This window comes from Centruroides vittatus, unplaced genomic scaffold (assembly GCF_030686945.1).
Source record: "Centruroides vittatus isolate TY-2023 unplaced genomic scaffold, ASM3068694v2 contig_980, whole genome shotgun sequence".
NCBI classification, from domain to species: domain Eukaryota; kingdom Metazoa; phylum Arthropoda; class Arachnida; order Scorpiones; family Buthidae; genus Centruroides; species Centruroides vittatus.
Window position 1 is genome coordinate 1242423 of NW_027122652.1, and position 20384 is coordinate 1262806.

The following is a 20384-nucleotide window of genomic DNA, read 5'->3' on the forward strand; positions in this document are numbered from 1 at the left end:
TGAATTTATTCCAAAATGAAATGATGGTTAAATTCTTAGGCAAATTCTTGTTCTCAATATTAAAAAAAATGGTAGATAATAATTTAAGATTATTTAAAGTATAGTTATATAGTAATAGATGTATTAATTTGAGCTCAACACAGTTTGAGGGATTATTTTAAATTATTTAATAAAGAGAGTCAAGAAGTAGAGATTAAGAGCTAAAATGAAATAAATTTTTTCACAGGGAAACAGAATTAGGTATTGAAGGGGTTAAGATAACCAATGAAGGAAATAATGAAATGACTTTGGATGAATGGAAAAAGCAGCAGGAAGGCAAACGATCTAAAGCTAGCTTTAATTTGCGCAAAGCTGGCGAAGGAGAGGATTCAAATCAGTGGAAAAAGTTCACAGTATTAACAAGTAAAAAATTTGAGGAGTATGATGATGAGGAAGAGGAGGAAGAAAGTGAGGTAATTTTTTTGTTTTATAGATAATATATATTACAAATTAAAACTAGTAATGCAGGTTTATATAAAAATATACTGGATAAAATTTTTAATAAAAACAAATGTTTTTGATTTGTTAAATAAATCATCTTTAGTTTACATGTATTTAAACATTGAAAAACAATTAATTTTGACAAAGTAATGTTGTGTGATTAGCAAGACATGAATGTAGATTAATTCATATCTGTTCTATCCAGGCTCTTTTTGATAGGTGCCCCATCAAGCTGACTTTTATCAACATCTGATTAATTAATCTAGTGAATTGACATCAAAATAATGACACTTATAAATTGTATATTTGTAAAATTATATTGCCCATTCACATTGACAGAAACAATTAGAAATATTTCCTGTTTCTATAGCCTAAAAATCGAGTTAAAAGATATTTTAACTTCTGTTGTGTGCGAAACAGAAAGTTACAATCAAACTTGTTTTTTATATGCTATTATCATTTATAGAACACTGTGGAAGACACAACAAAAAAAAAACATTGGTTCTTAGTATGAAAACACCACTATATTAAAAAGCCAAATGATTATCGAATTAAATTTGGCATCATTACAATTACTAATAATTGTTAAATACCAAGTAATTTGGCACAAGAGATAGGTTTTAGGTACCATCTCTTATTAAATTTAACAATTATAATTAAATTAATAGTTGAGTTCCATCTTTAGGCAATTTTTATTTTTAATCAAAGAAGACAGTCTGTCCAAAATATTTTTGAAACCCTCTTTATTTCAAATCACGTGTTCCAGAACATCCTTTGACAACCAGGCCTTTCCTTTGAGGCTACTAGGCCATCAGGTAAAATTTGTTCCTTTAAAAAAAAACACAAAAAACATCCAATTAAAGTAGTAAAATTAAAAATCGGACTGGCGGGTCTTACAGACATCTTCAAGTTCTTTCTATCCATATTTGCCTAAAGATGGAACTCAAAAACAGTGCTCCTTCACGTGGATATAAAGGTGTGGAAGTCCCCTACTGGATAGGATAGAACTTGAAGATGTCTGTAAGACCTACCAGTCCAATTTTTAATTTTACCATTTTAATTGGATGTTTTTTGTGTTTTCTGTTTTATTTTTAAAGGAACAAATTTTACCTGATGGCCTAGTAGCCTCAAAGGAAAGGTCTGGTCGTCAAAGGGTGTTCTGGAACACGTGATATGAAATAAAGCGGGTTTCAAAAATGTTTTTAATCAAAGAAGACTGTGTCTTCTTTGATTAAAAAGTAATAGTTATTAAATAAATTAGAAAATTCTGGAAGAAAAGAATTGGTTTAATGTAGGACTTAAACCTGAACTTCTGCTTATTATGTGAATGAGTTGCCAATTATACTACCCAGGCCTCCATCTGATCATTTTCTTCCAGACATATTTAATTTAGATATAACTAAGGCAACCACAATCTGGTTTAAAAGATAAATTTTGCTATATTATGCTTTATGAAAAATTTTCTGCTTTATTCTACCTAATTTAATATTTTATTAACTACATTTGCATTCAGCGCACAAATTTTTTTTGCATTTTTTTGCTGATTCTCAATACTACTATTATTGTATATCTTTGTCCAAATCCAATAGATCAGCTGAATTGAACATTAGACAAATATGAATGTCCAAATTTTCCTTGGTAAATGATGATCTCTTCAGCATGAGAAGATAGTTCAGAGTAGAAAAACTCTCCTTCAAATCTGCACTGCTAGCATGAACTGACAAAGCTTTTAATGCCAACTGACTCAAAATCAGCATTTCCCTGGTAGAGTGCTTCCAGAAATTTATTATATTGTGCACTGCTCTGTTTTCATTGTTGATCAAAGCTTTGCAATATGTTATCTCTTCCTTCAGTACTCTTTCTTGGAGAATCTGCATAATTGAGAAGTTATACTGTCCATTGCTTGGTTATGATTTGGATCTAGGACTTCAAGCTCTTTCCAGAACTGCCATGCTGGATATTTGCCATCTAGATAAAGTTGGAGGTTCAAACCCAAATCTTGGAGGTATTCAGAAACTGTTGGTACCACGTGGTACCAAGTTTCCAAATGCCTCCAAGAATTCTCCAAATATCACTTTACAACACTGGATTTGGATACATGCTATGACTCCAGTTTCTTGATCAAGTTGCATAAGGCTTCAGCTTAGCTTGCAGCTTCTCTCATAGTCTGATTTTTCTCTAATCTATGTCACTAAAGCATCCCACCTCTTATGGTAGTACAGGACCTACTTGCCAAGCTCTCCATCAAGTATTAATTAGTACAGGTGGAAATGCCAAAGAGTGGTTCTTGGCAGATAGAGCTATCTCCAACGAATGTCTTCTGTTTGCCACCTTTACTAGAGCTGCATCATTCTTCAGATAAAATGTTCAAGATGCTGTTCTTAGTGTGCCCTTCTTCAGTGACTAAATGTGGAACTGTGCCCAGCAAGTCATGTGGAACAATGTTGTGCACATTGGCAAAAGTTTCAAGGCAGTAGCATTCATATACAGAATGTTATCTGTCAAAAGACCCAACAAAATTGTCAAACTCAACATTGAAAAGTTTAAGAGATGCAAACACTTTTTTGACAATGATATCACTGTTGCACTTCTCTACAATCTGCAGTTGCATTAGACAGGGTGGTTTGTAGGTTTCAAGGTACACAACCAAAGTATTGACAACTTCCCCGTTTTCACATCACTCGACACATTTATGCAGTAGTATCTAAATCTTTGTATCCGACATTGGGGAGAATCTTGTACAATGTGCTTTCACTAGGAAAGTTTTCATTCAGAAATTGTTTAAATTAGACTTCATTAACTTTTGGAACCCTTTATGATGGAAAATATGCAACAGTATTCCTGCAGAACAATACAGAAACCATGTCTTGCATCTTGAAGGTTTATTACTTCTGGAAGCAGTAAACAGCAAGGTTCTTTGCTTGCTGCTACCTTACAATGTTTTGCACTTGCAATATGTACTCAGAGTGAATTTCTTTTTGTAACTGACCATAGTATTGCAATTCTGACAACACAAATTTCCATCTTCCACTACAAACCCTTCATCAGGTAATTCACATACCGTATTTTACGGACTATAAGACGGACTTTTTTCTTTGAAAAATTGCATCCAAAATTCAGGTGCGTCTTATACTCCGTAGCGTCTTATGGGTATTTTTTTTTTTTAAATTGCTTAAAAATTAAGGTGCGTCTTATAGTTTGTAAAATACGGTAATCAAAAAGCTGCTGTAACTGGTATCCTTGCGCAATATCTTAAGATACAATGAAATACACTTAATTAGCAACTTGATTTATTCAAATTTCTACAACAATATATTGGATATAACTAAGTTACCAGATCCTGGAGAGATGAGAGTTAATGTTAAATAGAAATTTACTGTTTTTGTTAAATAAAATATTTGGTCATTTTTAAATTTTTACTTTGGATAATTTGGTATTTTTTTTATTTGCTCAATTAAGCAGCAAAAAGGGTAACCTTTTAAAATTTTGGTAGCAAAAAGATGACTTTTTTAAATGTAGCAACTTTTGATTCCAGTCAGCAACTTAAATACAAAAAAACACTGCGATTTTTCTGAAAGGAAATGATTAAATCCTCATAAGGTATGAAGATGAAGTTTTTAATATGTAAAAATGATACCAACAAGTGGGCACATGAAAGTAATGTAAACTTAATAGAAAAAATATTTATAAATTTGAAAAGTATAAATAAGAACTGAAATATGGAAAACAACATTTGTATATTATACAGTATTTTCATGTGGATATAAAAAATGAGAAAACTTATTTTTGGCTTATTTGGATGTGAATGCCAGTACGCTGATACAGCTCTCAAGAAACTTGCCATCTTGCTGGCAAGTTGCTATAGTTGGCAATAAGGTAGGTACAGAGAGAGAAGATGTTGGAGTTGGACTGGACTGCAAAAAGAAAACATGGCAACCTTGACAAAATTCCTTAATTCTGCTTTATTGCTTAATAACTTTTGCATAATAACTGAAAATGGTATGGTATGCACTTATTTCTTGGTTTTAGTAAGCAACCCAGATATTGCTTTATCTGCTTTTGGGTTGCCTTAGATATATAATCACACTAGTTACTCACAGCACTGACTGGGGACAACTCACTACCTATGACTTATAATTACCTACTATGGCACTCGGCCTGCAATTGCTTTTACCCTAGCATGGTGTATATATATAATATACAAACATCTCAGAGCCCAGTAATTATATTAAAGTCAAATGATTACCAGATTAAATTGGGCTACATAACCTAATGGATACCTCTAGTGCCAAATTACCCAGTATTTAATGATAATTAGTAGCAGTAATGTAGCTTAATTTAATTCTGTAAATATTTATCTAGCTTTAATATAATTATTGGGCTTTGAGTTATTCATATATGTATTAGAAAGCTTTTTCTATAACCATAAATATTTAGCTTCAAAATCTTCTAAATGAAAAATATTGGAGGAGGGAGACATCAAGGAATAAATACATGTAAATAGAATAGTTTGGGGAAAATTTTAACTGGATATAAATTCACAGTCCAGTACTCATCCATGACCATTGTTTTTTATGATAAGTAAATCAGGATTTTTGACTAGAATCTATGAAGGATAAAATAAAACTTGTAGTAATGAATACAAAGAAAAAATTATGCAAAAAAATAATTCTTTTGTATCAGAATGAAAAAATTCAGATTAGATTTCTGCTATTACAAAATCTTTATGAATAATTGAGGTAACTGTTACCTTTTTTATATTGTGTTTTACAACATATAAGATAACTTTTGTCCAAAATGGGTCATAAAATTGCCCTGCATATTACGTGTGCCAAGTTACAATAGCTATTTGGGAAACTCATAGGCTAATGAGTTTCCCAAATAGCCTTCAGTAGGTTAGGGGTAGCATCTTCCTAGTCCAATACTTGAATAAAAATGATATTTAATTTAAAACTTTAAATTATTAAAATTAATAAAATTATTATTATTATTACTAAAAGAATTATTGTAAATATTAAAGTTAGATAACATATGAAAGGATTAGCGTTCATTTGTCATATACATTCAATTCTTCAGTTATCTTTCTTGTAAAAAGTTAGCAGTAATCTTTTCTTGACACTTACACCTGTTACTGTCTATTTGTCATATTCTGCCAAAGGTGTGGGGTGCCTTAATACATTGAATGTTTTCTTTTTTTATTATTATTATATATACTTTGTGCTGAAGAGGTAGCATGTCTTCCCTGCTGTAAAATATGGTAAACATGAGAAATTCAAGCCATGAATGTATTTGAAAATATTTTACAGTCACTTGAATGAGTGTGTCTACATTTGCTTTTCTTGTCTATGTCAAAAATAGAATTATTGAGATTTACAAATTAGATTATATATAGAATATAATCGGTATTCCTTTTCTAGGATGATGACGAATTTGTCAAAAGAGGGCGTCAGAAACAGGTCGTGGACATCAAGATCAACTTTGCCGACTCACGGCGAGCAAGAGGTCGTGGCAAGGCCAGAGGATCCGGCTACGTGCGCTATCTCTCGGCGGCGAGAGTGACGTTGCCGTTCCTCCCGAACAATCCGTTCCTAAAGTCGACGACTGGAACGACTTTCCATCTTTAGTCACAGCCTAGACATTTTTACGCCAGAGGCAAGATTCCGGGCCGTCGTATCAATATGGCCACGTTTTGTTAATTTTTGTCTTATTTGGTCATGTAATTTTTATGCACTGCTTGAAAAAAATCATAATTTTGTAAGTTTGTCAATGGGGGTTATAAAGCAGAGAGAATGTGTGGCTAAAAATATGGAAATAATCGACAGTCTGGAGATAAACTTTGGTACAGTTTTCCCATCATTTATTTTGTTTAAAGGGTGATTTTGGAATACATGGTTGTTTATACTGAATGTCTCGGTATGTACCATGTTACAAAATGATGTTTAATAAAACCCAATGGCTCTGTGCCTAATTTGTGAATTTTGAGTTGTTGTTAATTTAATTTCTATTAAGTCATTTTAGATTATTTTTTAAAAAAACAGTCAATCTGAATTTTTCTTTTTTAACAAACCCCTACTTTATGAATATTGTAGAAAACTGAAAAAAAAATTTCAAAAATTTGTTTGAAGAACTTAATACTGGTGCTTGGATTACAGGATAAAGTATTTGTTCTAATCCAGTTTTATTTGTTTCTATAATTTCTTTAGATTATATAATTTCGTTTAATTTCACTTCCTTGGGGGTGTTGGCCAATTTCCTGTTATAGATCATGTTGACAGAAATTGCAGATGGGACTTAGTTTTTAAATTTTAATATAAAGTTATAAGTTTTAAAACTTACTACAGTCTATTTTAACTAAAGAAAAGATATTTAGCTTCAAAAAATTATTTGGAAAGTAAGTAAATTAACTAGGAAAGTTTATTTCTTAAAATTTGAGTTATTTTTTAATATTTTACAAAGTACTAATTTGATACATGTTTTATGGATAGAACAATTTCATAAAATACAGGGTAGGTAAAGTTTGCGCTACACAAACAAATATATTTATTTTTTAATAGACATTTTTAATGTTTTCCTGATCCTCATTCCCTTCATTACTTTTTCACACACATGCTAAAGGAGAGGGGTTTGTTCAGTAAAAATTGTGATATTAATCATCTAAAATTGACAAATACACATTCATAAATGAATGTGTATTTGTCAATTTTTCAGCGTATTGAAATGTGGGTTACTAATGATGGAAACAATATTGAAAATGTCAAATACAATGAAACCTTAATTAAAGGATACTCTTGAATAGCGGACACCTCTACTTAACGGACATTTTTACAATCTCAGACACTTCAAATAAGACATATATTATATTCATCTATAAAGGACGCCGTCGTCTGTCACCTACCTTACGAAAACACAAAAGTCCCGCCTTCAGTATTCTAAAAGAATTAATTGTGTGCGAAATACTTTAATTAAATACTAAATCGGACCAAATAATCTTTTAGAGGAGGAATTTTGACCGTAGGTGTCAAATAAAGACTGGCTAAAAATAGGAATAAGTGGGCAGGTTGTAAAAAGCCGAACAATATTGTGTGTGTTAGAGAAGACTAATCTGGTTAATTTGTCAATCATCACCAAAGTTATCATTCATTCGATGAGAACCGCAGTACAGTGGTAATGAAAAAGAAACAGTTTTAAGGTTAAGACAATGGCGTTTATTTGTTGAAAGTTCAAAGATCGTGTTACGAAAGTGATTTGCCGACCACTTTACAGTGTAGGAAGTTTTCTCGAATTTATGATCTGAACAGCTAAAGTAATTTTAATATTAAATTTATTGGGAAAAAAGCAAAAAATGTTAGAAAAACTCCACTACGCGGATAACTACATAGCAGACAAGTCTCTTTTTATGTTCCTTTTAATTAAAATATCCTATGCAATCTTTTCTATTTAGAATTCAATTAAAATGTAGTTTTTGCAGCTGAAAAGATTAAAAAATATATACAGTATATTATATTATCGTGTATATTCTACGTATACTTTTCGGTATTTTCAAATTCCTAACGCAAATTTGATTTTTCGTAATCCGTCGTATTCTTCATAATGACAAAGTTCAAATACAATATGGCTGCCGGCTTTACAGTACCTCTAAATAGCGGACAAACTTCTCTGTCCCAACGGTGTCCGCTACTCGGAGGTTACAGTGTATATATTTTAATGAATGTGTATACAGACTGTAATGTCTCCAAAAGCATTTATTATAAGCGAAAGAAACCGAAAATAAGACATGTTTTACATTTGTAGTATGACATTCTAAACCATGGAATACAGATAAATAGAATTATTTTTAGAATCAGCTTCTTTGAAAGATTTGGTACAGTATATAGATTTCTACTTAGCTTTTATCAATAAATAAGTTATTTTGTATTAACAACATAAAAAAAATCATCCTAACTTCGAAAATTAAAGGACAAAATAATCGCGACTTGGAATTATCCGAGATTTACATATTTTCGTACAATAGAGAAGTTTCAAATGACATCACGAGCATGCGCAATTGTCCGGCGCCATCTTTATGGTTTGTTTACGTTTTATTTGTGTTTACGCGCGCTTTAGCTGGAGTTTTGTGTTATTTATTCGTCGCGAATATCACAATGGTGAATTGTAGTAATTGGGTGTAATGCTAGTTCACTCAAGAACAAAGTTACGTCATTTTTTAAAATTTCCGGCATTTGTCATCGAGGAGCTTTCACCACGATTGTAATTTGCATGGCTCTCTAGAATTAACCGGAAAAATTTCAATAAGAAAGTGAATATCAATACAAGAGTTTGTCAGATACATTTCATTTCAGGTAAGCAATAAATTAGATTGCTACTTATCAATAAATGATTATCTAAACTTACGCATGAGTATCATAAAGTGTGTACAAGCCGGTTGCACAAATCCTTATGTTAATTAATACCGAAGAAATAAAGTTAAATAATTTTAACAACCGCAGATTTTAGTTTGAATAGATAATGACTGTGATCTACCTTTATTTTTCACCTTTCGGTTTGTTTTCTTAGTCTCTGCTTGCAATAAATATATACAGTAGAGTTAATATTAAAACGTTAAGCAAATCACTTAGCGGATGAAGAAATAGAAATGAATTTTGAACCAATTGTCCTTCCAGTCAAATTTACATAAATAAAAGAGTGTATTTTTTAAGATATAAACCAGTAATTTTTGTTTATTTACAAATACAGTAGAGCGTCGTTTATCCGAAAGCGTTCCAGTCGGAAATTTAAATTTCTGCTAGTGCTGTGGCGCTGCACTCTTTGGCTATGTCTTGGGCTACTCCAATATGTTTTTTGTTGTGTGTGCTTTAGCCGGCAGCCCTGGTACTTTTGTGTGGTGTTTTTCTGAGGACTATGTGTCGTGCTGAATCGAAATCTGTTTCCATCTAGGGACATTAATTTTGGATTTGTGAATTTTATACCTGTCGTGCTGTAGTTGTACCGTTCACAATGGCGACTAAACCTAAACGCGTTGTTCTCGGTGTTTCCGATAAACTTAAAATAATAGATAAGTTGAAATGTGCTAATAGATTAAGCTTAGCTCGGAAACATGGAGTTGAAAATGCCACAATATCGGACATTAAAAAGAACATGATGCCATTAAAAAATTTACGTTAGGCTTAACCAAGGTCCTAGAATATTCTAGGATCTTGAGACTTAACATCGACGAAAATTCAACGCGAAGCGACACGCAACGGAGAAAAATTTTAACATGGGATAGGTTCATATATTTTTTCGTACAGTACATAATCGGTTATCCGAACAACCCCAGTCCCCAATTGATTCGGATGACAACGCTCTACTGTAGCTAAGTTAGGTTATTTTGGTGAGCAACATTAACATTCCTTTAAGATGTAAAAAATAACATTAGTAATAAATAATCATTACATAGTAATCTTCAAGTTGTAACTGACAAATTTTTATTTATTATTTATATATAACATATTATAATGATAATATATTATTGAAAAAGTTTTTTTACCCCCCAAAAAAACCTTCCTCATTTTATGAATGGCACAGCTTAGCCTACATGGCTCTTGCGCTAAAAGTTCACTTTTTTCTTATTCTGCGTTAATTATACTTTGTATTTGCAAAATGTCCTCAACATTAACTCATAAAGTGTCAAATACATTTATATTTATTAATTTTAATCCTGATTATTAGTTTTTTAAATTTTTGCTCGTCGTGCATCTCACAGAATGTCAATAATCAATATGTAGCCTATTTGTGACAGGGCTGAAAATTCTTTACTTGTAATACCTGTAATATATCGAATAATTGCGCCGATGTTGTCTTAATTTCAACCATGCCCAGTAGCTTTAATAACTGAATTATGGCAGGTTGTGCAAATTGGTCAAGGATACGAACGAGTACGAAGTATGCAAGTATGAAGTTTTTCTTCGTAAACCCAATTCTTAAAGACAAACCAACTGCCGAATTAACGGGCCATAAGCTCGATGCCGCTATTAAAGCGCCGAGGTAGACAAATCGAGAATACGAGAAGGCAAAAGAAGTACTGCAATGCATCTCGAAAACGAACTAGAAATCTTCTAGGCTAAAAACACGTAACATCTGTCTTCTCTCAAATGCATTAAAGACGATGCCAGCAACATCAATTGAATCGGAAAGGGTATCTTAAAATATAAAATATCATTGTAAATTTTTATAATGTTTTATTTAAAAAACGAAAATTACCTTCTAAGAAGTTTGATAAAAGTTCTTTTTTTTCTTTAAATTTTCAACTCAATTCAAAGGCGTATTTTGTTTTAAGCGGTTTTTCCAACAAATTGTAATAAATTTGCTCTATTTGTGAAATTTCTACGTAAGTCAATGGCAATTTTTAATGTATATTTAACACAGCATTATTATTATTATTATTACGGAGGTTGCAGGACGTATTAAATTACTTAAAAAATGAGAAATAATTATATTCGATTTCGAGATTTATTTTATATCCCGGGAAACAGGTCATTTTTTTCGAAATCCCGGGGCAAGCAAAGGACGAGGAAATGAGAAACCCTAGTGCCAACGTCATACATGGGGTTGAGAATGGTTACAACCCAACTGCGTATCAGGAGCCTTATGATAGAGCATATGATTGGGAGAAACACAGCCATTTGTAAGATAGTTATGGGCCTCTAAAGATTTGTAAGCTTTCATTTGTGAAAGAGTGTAGTAATTTGTCGTCAAAACCAGTTTGATGTCACCAAATTCTACTTTAGGCCACGACTCTTGATCCATAACGAAGATGCTGGCTTCGTACGGATCGACACCCTGACATATAAAACTTTCTCTTCATATAAAGTACGATGTTGTCTCGTCAAACTGCGAGAATAATCTGCCATAAAAGTAACTTTTTTAACTTTGCCCACGATATAAAAATACTGCAGTTCTATTAAGTTCAAATTGAAAAAACAGCTGCCAACTTGTCAAATAACAAACTACGTGCAAGCTATGCAAGCGGAAGCTAGACCACAAACACGGCGAAGGAGTGGAGCAACGTGCTTTTTTATTACGTGACATGCGTCTTTGAAATCCTTGTATATGCCAAATGCCACGTAACCGATGTAATTTGTTAAGCAAACTGTATACGGCTACGCCATTTTCGTTAATTACTAATATAAATGAACTGCAGGCAAACAGACAGTGTTCGGTGAGAATTTCACGGGTTACCAGATAAGTTATATATAAAGTAAAATTCTCGAAATGTAGTCCAAATTATTTTTAGTGGCCCAAAAGTGGTAGCCTAGAGTCCTACAAATATCTCAATCTGCTTCTTGTAGCCCCATCTCGCAATTCGAAATTCAGCTATTTTTTATAAAAGGGTAGTCCATAGTCCGTGGGTTATGGTGGCATTCAAAAATGTGTTACCGTAAAAGCAAAGTCATAGTGACCAGATTAGAGTTGGTCTATTGTATGGAGGCACTTCGTGAACCTTATTAGTTGACTATTTGTAATTGTGGGTTATTGTGTTGGTTATGACCAAAGATATGGTTACTGGAGTCGGAAGGCATAAGAAACTGGTCTTCGTACTGCACTTGTTGTTCTGGCTACCCAGTGACGACTCCAGACAACTATAAAATTTTCTTGTATATAACGGGATTGTCCATATCTGATGGGTAATATAAAGGCCTTTGTGGCCTGAGGAAAGAAATTAAAAGGCTGCAGCGAGATAAGCGTGTTGTTCAATCGCAGCCAAACAAAGATGAAAATTGGCCCAAAAGTAATCGGCGAATGATAGATTACTGGCTACAACTGTGCTAAACCGAAATTCCGATAAGTACCGGAAATCATCGATATTGCTGCGCCGAAAACTGCAGTCCCTCCGGCACTGATTCTTGAAGATTTTTAAAAATCCAGGATGAAATATATTTTAAAAAATCAATTTACATATTCATAAGCAGGTAAGTCCCAAAAGAAAAGTCGACTCTACTCGTGTTTACAGTAGTGATATTCGGAATATTTAACAAAGGGTTCGCTAGCAGAAAATTTTTCCCTGACAATTACCGACAAACGAAATGGAAGTTTTGGCTAGAAATAAATACAATACCTTTTCTTGCGATATATCTAATAATCAGAGGCGTATTTGGAACGTAACGAGCCCTGGGCGAAGAACAGGTAACAATAGTATATTACTGCTGTCGATTTTTCTTTAGGCAGAGAAATTTTTCACCCCGAATGGCACTGCTGATAATAGACAGATGTCATCGTCTCTCGAAATACAATATCCTTTTTATTTCGCTGTCCATAGCCCGACACGTGTTCCACAGCCATCTTGTATTATCTCGCGCGCGTGAGATTGTGGGATCTCTCTTATGACTGGATCTAGTTTCAAGAACTTTCTTGAATCGATCGCGATTAAACCTCGTTTCGGTCGAGAGAGATCGCACCAAGACATAGTCCCCGACCTCGCTCACAATCTAGATTGAAATGCTCGGTGCGAACGGGGTATAAGGCTCTAGTTTAGTAGTATTACAGAGTATAATACGTATATTTTAATATATTAAAAAAAAAAAAAAAAAAAAAACAAAACCACTGAGAAATGTTCCGCGTGTTTAACAAGGTTCGGAAAACTGAAAATTTTAACGGGTTCGGGCGAACCTGTGCGAACCCGCTGAATATCACCACTGCGTGTTTATGATCTTCGTGTAGTTTTAAGGATGTGTAGACATCAACGTTATTTATACTGTATTTAGTCTTCAATCTTTTTAAATATATTTCATCTTGGATTTTTAGAAATTTTTAAGTTGCTTCTCCGCTTTAACCTACTTAGAAAACTATTGTTTTAAATTATTTAATATCATTTTCAAATATGAATTTCGCGCCAAAATTAAAAAAATTCAATAGTAAATTGAGTGGAGCTCTGTCATTGAGGGAGGTACCGACGAAACTTCGGGTTTATGGGTAAAAATTCACGGAGGTTCCTCATAGAGCTAGTTCACCTTTAAATTTATTCTTGTAAGCAAAAAATTGCATCGGAACGAATGATTTTTTATTTAAAACGTTACCCATAATAAAAGCTCAAATTTATGTAAATTAAAACTTGTTATAACGATTTTTCTAAACGGCGCACCCTCGTTTAACTAAAATTAATTGTGCGCAAAACAGTACTTTTAATTAATTGTGATTGAAATTAATTATTATTTATAATTAATTACAGATTGAAAATAAATTATTGATTGCTTTATTAAACATACGTCTCGGTAACGAAAAAGAAGAGTATACTTTTGTTTTGGAACGTAACACCATGTTTTGCATAACATAGCACTTTTTCGGAACGTAACTACCGTGTTATACGAGGGTTACCAATAATTTGTATTCTTAAACATCCTGTGATGCAATTCCGTGGCTTAAAAACAAATGACTAAGTATAGAATTTTCCGTCATCAATAATAGTCATTTCCTTCTTATATCTACATTCTATCATGTACTGTACTGTACATATTAGTCTCTATATCAACTAAAGTAACCATTTGTTTCCAAAAACGAACATTGAATAAATGTCTATAAGCTATCATACATATTTTGGTAGTGTATATATAAAGTACCATAAAATAATTTTTTTCAAAACCTCTATCTTTTGTCAATTTTTTCTTTTTACTCTGAAGGCACTAAGAGGCTGCATTTATCATTTAGGTCTAGGTCCGAGCAGCATAGTTTGGCCAGAATAAAAAATATTTTTGAAAGTATAAAATTAATAATACAACGTGTTATAATTATTTCTCTAATAAAACAGGTTGAAAGGGGCTTTGGCATTTTTAATTTTCTAAAAACTAATTGTTGGAAGAAACTGAAAGTTGATGATAAATTGATTCTCTACTCCGTATTATGAGAGAGCTAATTAAAACAGATTCCAATGTTACAACAGACTTATCTTGCCCTTATGTGTGACTGTTTAACAGAATGGTTGTATTCTCGTGATTATCATCTAATTTTCTATTTGTTTTGAATGAATTTTATCTGCAGCAATTTTAAACAATATGATTCAGAAGTGAAGAATAAAGCTCTGATTGGTGTAAGTAGTAAATCATATAGCAATGCCTGAATCTAAATCATTCACAATGGCAAGATAATTCTCATTGTTAAGCAATTGACACCTTTGTATATCCACAAATTACTTTAAAAACAGTATGTAGTAAAATTAGTATGCTGGACAAAGATGCCACTTGTTTAATTAATATTATAAAAATTCAGTTTGTGGCATATTGTTTACACAAAATAATCTTTATCGTTAGAATCAGTGTTTATAATACAGGTAACCCCTGTATAACACGGGAGTTATGTTCCAAAAAATTGCTGTGTTATACCAAACAAAGAACTAGTGCGAAAAGGGGGGTTAGGTTCCAAAAATTAAAAAAACATGCTGTTAAATCCTTCTTTAAATCGGATTTATTATTCACAAGTCGAAATGCCGGATGCAGGCAGGCATCGGGGCATACAAAATTACGAATAAAAATAATAATATACTGAATATTATACTGTAAAAATATAAAATAATTTATATTGTTAATTTAAATAGTAGCCAGGGGTGCCCCTAGTGGCCATTTTTGGGATTCAGTGATAGAATCCGGTTTTTCAGCTTTATATAGTAGATTTTTTTCATGGGTAAAATACTTATTTATTATTTAAGTAAATATTTTACCAGAGGAATATTCATCCTATATGATGATCTCAGCATGAGCATTATCAACTAGTAACAGTTTTTATTACATTTCATGTTGTACTATACAAGTGTTTTACCTAATTCCCGAACTGTGTTAGAGTGAATCCGTGCTATAGAAGTGCAGTGTTATATGGGGGTTACCTGTACAGATCTATAGAAACTCATTAAATTTTGTATTATAGAAATGATTTGGCTGTAAGTTTAGAGAAAATAATAAATCTGAACAGTAAATAATTGTATTAAAACTATGATAAATATACAAAATGAAAACACTTATGGTACAAAATTTCATTTGAAAAAATTATTTTATACACTAAGGACATTTCATAATGATGAAAAATTATGTACATATGAAATTACAATTTACCCTTCAAAAATTTTGCATAATTTTCAATAAAAATAGACTGCTCAAGGGATGTATGTACAGAGTTTATCTATTTCTCAATTGATTTAAAATTTTCTACAAAATACAGAAAACTGAAGGTTTGAAAAATGTAGCATATTTATCTTAAATACTGTTTTCCTTGTAATTGGTTGGAGAACCAAATAAGTAAATTGCATTTTTTTAAATGCAAATAAAAATAAATGTATGATATTTTTCTCAACTAAAATTTTTCTATCATTGTGACTTCTATGCTTTTTACAATAGAAATAGTATATGATTCATGATGTCAAATGAGCAACAGAACAATTATAATACATCTTCAGAAGCAATGTGCCATTAATGTAATTTTAATTAACAACGATGGATTTTGAGCACGATGCTTTTCCTGTGGCACATAACTTCTTATGAAATTAAAATCCATTTAATGTCTTTTGAAAATATCACAGTTGCTTTGTTAGTTGTCTTCATATGATACTATAAGGGTGGACCATTAACACCAGGGTGAAGGAATAAGCAATTGCTGCCATATCTGCATCCACTTGCCATGAAATGTTTACACGGAACTCGGGGCGGTCCTCTCATTCGAGGTGGAGGCCCTAAATAACAATAACATTATTAAATATTTCTTTTTAAAGAAAATTTAAGTAAAAATGTTGAATATATTCAAAATAAATTTGATATATGCATGCTTATGACATAAAAATAGAATATATATTAAACTCACCCATGGGCCGAGGACCTCTTCCACGTGGAGGTGGAGGAATGTCGGGCATTGGAACTCTGACTGGAGGGGGAGGCATCATCCTGGGTCTGACTCCTCGTGGTGGCAGAGGCATACCCATCATTCCAGGCATATTTCCAGGATGACTTCCATAAAACTGGTCCCCATATTGATCAGGAGGCATCATGCCAGGATCCCAATCTGGCATTTCATTTTCACTGACATAATGATTTGTTGGAAGAGGATTGAAACTGGGAGGTACTGTGACAAAAAAAGAAAAGAATAAATAAACTGCTGATAAATAATGACCTTGAATGTTAAAGTAACAATAATTATTGAAAATTCAATTTAAAACTAAATTCTATGCAAGATAATCACAATTACCATATATTTCCACAGATAAGACGAGGTATAAATTTTTGTCAAAGTTTTATAATTTTAGCATTTATCCATCCTATAAGACGACCCCCAAACTATCAATGGCCTACGAATTTAGTTTAGATCAGCGATCATCATCTGGATAATAATACTGTATAGTGTATACGTAATTATGTCCTATTCGTAATTTTTCAAATGAACAAATTTTATTTTCTGCCTGGCTATTGTTACAAACATTTGCACTAATTCGGGTAACAACCTTGACTATTCACAAAAACGTCGTATGAGCTATTCTATTTTGTGCACATACTCTACTCTGTACTAGTAAATAATTACACTTTGTCTGCTTTTTTTATAATGGTTTTAATTTACAAAAAAATTAGATTGAAATTTATATATCTGTCCTATAAGACGACCCCAGATTTTAAGGCCTTTTTTTATGATTCAACTATCGCCTTATCTGTGGAAATATATGGTAGTATTACAATTTATGTTTAAAGTAATTTGAGCAAATTTCTCAATAAGTAAATAGGATTTTTTAAATTGTAAAACCAATGTCTGAAAATCATAAATATCTTTAATAATTATGATTTCAATATTTAATAATATTTAACACCAGAGACAGCTAATTATTACTGAATGATTCAAACTACTACTACTTCCAAATAATGAATTTTTCTTAACTCTTTCTGCCCTGTGAACACTACAAAGCCTTTTTATCAAGCCCATTGTAGAATAGACCATGTCCATAATGGGGCAGCTGACAGATCTAGGAAGGGCCATCCCCAAAAAATATTGGAATTTTTCAGCCCACCCATAAATCCTGAAATATTTCTGAAGCATATAAAACTTCAACTTTAGAAGTATAACATTTTAATGGAATATAAAATATTTTTATACACAGATATAACCAGAAATCATCGCACAATTGAAACAGATCTATGAAAATAATAAAACTTAATGTATTAAAATTTTAAAAAATTAGATTAACTATCAATAAGAATAATTTTTAATGTTTAATAATACAAGAAAAATAATTAGTTATTCATTTTTAATTTACTTAATAAGATGTAAAGAATTATACAGAGACTAGCAGATAGGCCCGGCGTTGCTCGGGCAAAAGTAATGATAGCGAAGATTAAGATTATTACGTTATAGTCACAGAAGAAAAAGAGTAATTTCATCAACAAACTAAATATTTTTAATAAAAGGTCGAATTTGAAAATCGAATATTGTAATATTGTTCGATTTTCACGACGTGTTCTGATTATATCCTTCGATTTTCATCGAATGTTCTAAAGAAGAAAAGTCGAGAAAAACCGAATTAATCTGTTTAAATTTGAAAATCGAATATGTTCTAACATATTACTTTTTTTTTTTCCTCCAGCACCCGTAAATCTTGCACATCGCCTTCTCTTGTTCTCCATTGTTACTTAACACTTCTATTGATACTTAACACTTCCATTGTTGATGGAAGTGTTAAGCCTTAATCCTGTCCCTCTCCCCGTGGGGAGAAATTTCAAAAAATCCCTTCTTAGTGTGCGTTTTTGTGACGTACCGTAACTATGTACCAAATTTCAACTTTATACTCTTAACCGTTTGGGCTCTTAACACTTCCATTGTTGACACTTCCATTATTACTTCATACTTCCATTGTTGCTTCACACTTCCATTGTTACTTAACACTTCCATCAACAATGGAAGTGTTAAGACTTAATCCTGTCCCTCTCCCCCGTGGGGAGGAATTTCGAAAAATCCCTTCTTAGTGTGCGTTCTTGTGACGTACCCTAGCTGCGTACCAAATTTCAACTTTCAACTCCTAACCGTTTGGGCTCTGCGCTGATTATTATTATTATTATTATGTTGGGTTAAGTGAGATATACTCGGTTAACACCGGTGGCTGTGTACTATGCCGGACCAAAATCAAGGTATAGTAACCAAAACAGAAATTAATGAAGTGTATCAGTGTGTATGGCTGTATTCAGGAATTTTCTCACAATATGACATGTATTCAATATAGTGGCCTTCTGTAGTGTGATGTATGCGTTTCTACTCAATTGTAATGTGCCCAGGCTTTTGTGTAGTGTGTGGGGTATGACACCTGTAGAGGAGAGAACAACAGGTACAATAAGCACCCTATCCATTCTCCACAGATGCCTTATTTCCTGGGCAAGTTCTGTGTACTTGCTAATTTTTTCAGTGCATGCGTTTTGTATATTGTGAGTGTTTGGAATGGCTATGTCTATAATGTATGTGATTTTATTGTGTTTGTCAATGAGTGTGATGTCTGGTTTGTTGTGGTATATTGTTTTATCTGTGATTATGGCTCTGTCTTAGTACATTTTGTGCGTGTTGTTTTCCAATACTGTCTGTGGAATGTATTTGTAGTATGGTTCGTGGATGTCTGCTAATTTGTGTTTCTTTGCAAGCTCTTGGTGTATTATATTTGCTACTTGATTATGTCTGTGTAAATAATCTGTCTGTGCCAAGAGCTTGCAACCAGAGGTGATGTGTTGTATAGTTTCTGGCATGACGTGACATTTTCTGCATGTGTCATTTGTGAGTGTTGCATCTTTGAGTATGTGTTTTCTGTAGTTTTTAGTATTTATGACCTGATCCTGTATGGCAATCATGAATCCTTCCGTCTCCCCAAAGAGGCATCCCCGAGCTAACCAGCTGTTTGACGCAGTTTTATCAACAAAATCCTGGGCCAGATCATAAGGATGCCTGCCATGGAGTGCCTTTCGAGCCCACGATTGCTTAATGGTGTCTATGCTTTTTATATGTTGTGTTGTGTCCATATGATGTGAGTGTAAGTTTAATGGTGTGTTATTTGAGTCTGCTAGAGTTACTGCTTTATGTAATTGTGATGTTTCTTGTTTTTTGTAGAAAAACTCTCGCAGTGACTGTATTTGTTTGTAGTGAAGGTTAACTATGTCAATCAGGCCACGTCCGCCATCTTTACATGGAAGGGTTAATCTTTCTGTGGCAGATTTAGGATGATGTTGTTTATGCTTAGTAAGTGTTGTTCTTGTTTTCCTTTGGAGTTGCTCAAGATCAGTGTGAGTCCAATGTATAACTCCAAAAGAATATGTGAGTACTGGGATGTTATTATTATTATTATTATCAATTCGTCTCGATTATATATATAGATGACAATGATTATTATTCAAAAATGAGAACCATAATTAATAACCCATTTCTTAAGAATAGTCATAAAGTCTATTTTGTGTATTTTATGTTTATCCACTCTCTAAAAAATTACTCATCACACACTAATAATCTGAAACTGGGTTTGACTGGGTTTAGAAATCTATTACTATCTATGAACAGCCTTTTTGTGTTTTTTCAAAATATAGATACTTAGTTCTATATCATTAGAATGCAAAGTAGAAGTCTTATATGCCTAAAACTAGCTTTTCATTTGAAGAATTTTAGACATTAGAATTTTATTTTCATTTTAAAAAATTTTCTTGTAAATTCCCAGAATAGCCATAAGAAAAAGACTTAGGCTGCAGCATAATTATTACATCACTCACTCATATGAATATATTTGAACTACAGCATATAAATTCAATATCTTAAAATTGGTTCCTATTTTGAAGTGCTGTTTACAATTGAGTTTAATTTAGCATAAACTTTTATTTTAAACATGAATTTACAAGTGTCGCATAGATATTTCATTGCCTTCCCTTTCTAGTTACTTGCTTTAA

General features: G+C 32.4%; 2 protein-coding genes across 5 annotated transcripts in view; one reads left to right on the forward strand and one right to left on the reverse strand.

The window, feature by feature from the left end:
• Window positions 1-6044, forward strand: part of LOC136985873 (SERPINE1 mRNA-binding protein 1-like) — a gene marked incomplete at its 3' end in the record, with an annotated part of 48539 nt that extends 42495 nt beyond the window's left edge. The window contains exons 6-7 of the mRNA XM_067283246.1: window positions 227-452; window positions 5898-6044. Coding sequence (XP_067139347.1) covers window positions 227-452; window positions 5898-6044 — 373 coding nt within the window. The remainder of the gene's footprint in view (window positions 1-226; window positions 453-5897) is intronic.
• LOC136985887 (serine/threonine-protein phosphatase 1 regulatory subunit 10-like) overlaps window positions 1-20384 on the reverse strand; it is a 660716-nt gene that overhangs the window by 471639 nt on the left and 168693 nt on the right. For 3 of the 4 annotated variants that reach the window (XM_067283268.1, XM_067283267.1, XM_067283269.1), the window contains exons 17-18: window positions 16297-16554; window positions 15474-16168 (exon numbers count right to left, since the gene is read on the reverse strand). In XM_067283268.1, coding sequence (XP_067139369.1) covers window positions 16047-16168; window positions 16297-16554 — 380 coding nt within the window. In that variant the 3' untranslated portion in view covers window positions 15474-16046. Of the gene's footprint in view, window positions 1-15473; window positions 16169-16296; window positions 16555-20384 lie in introns of those variants that run through there. The other variant, XR_010882402.1, reaches the window with a different exon arrangement.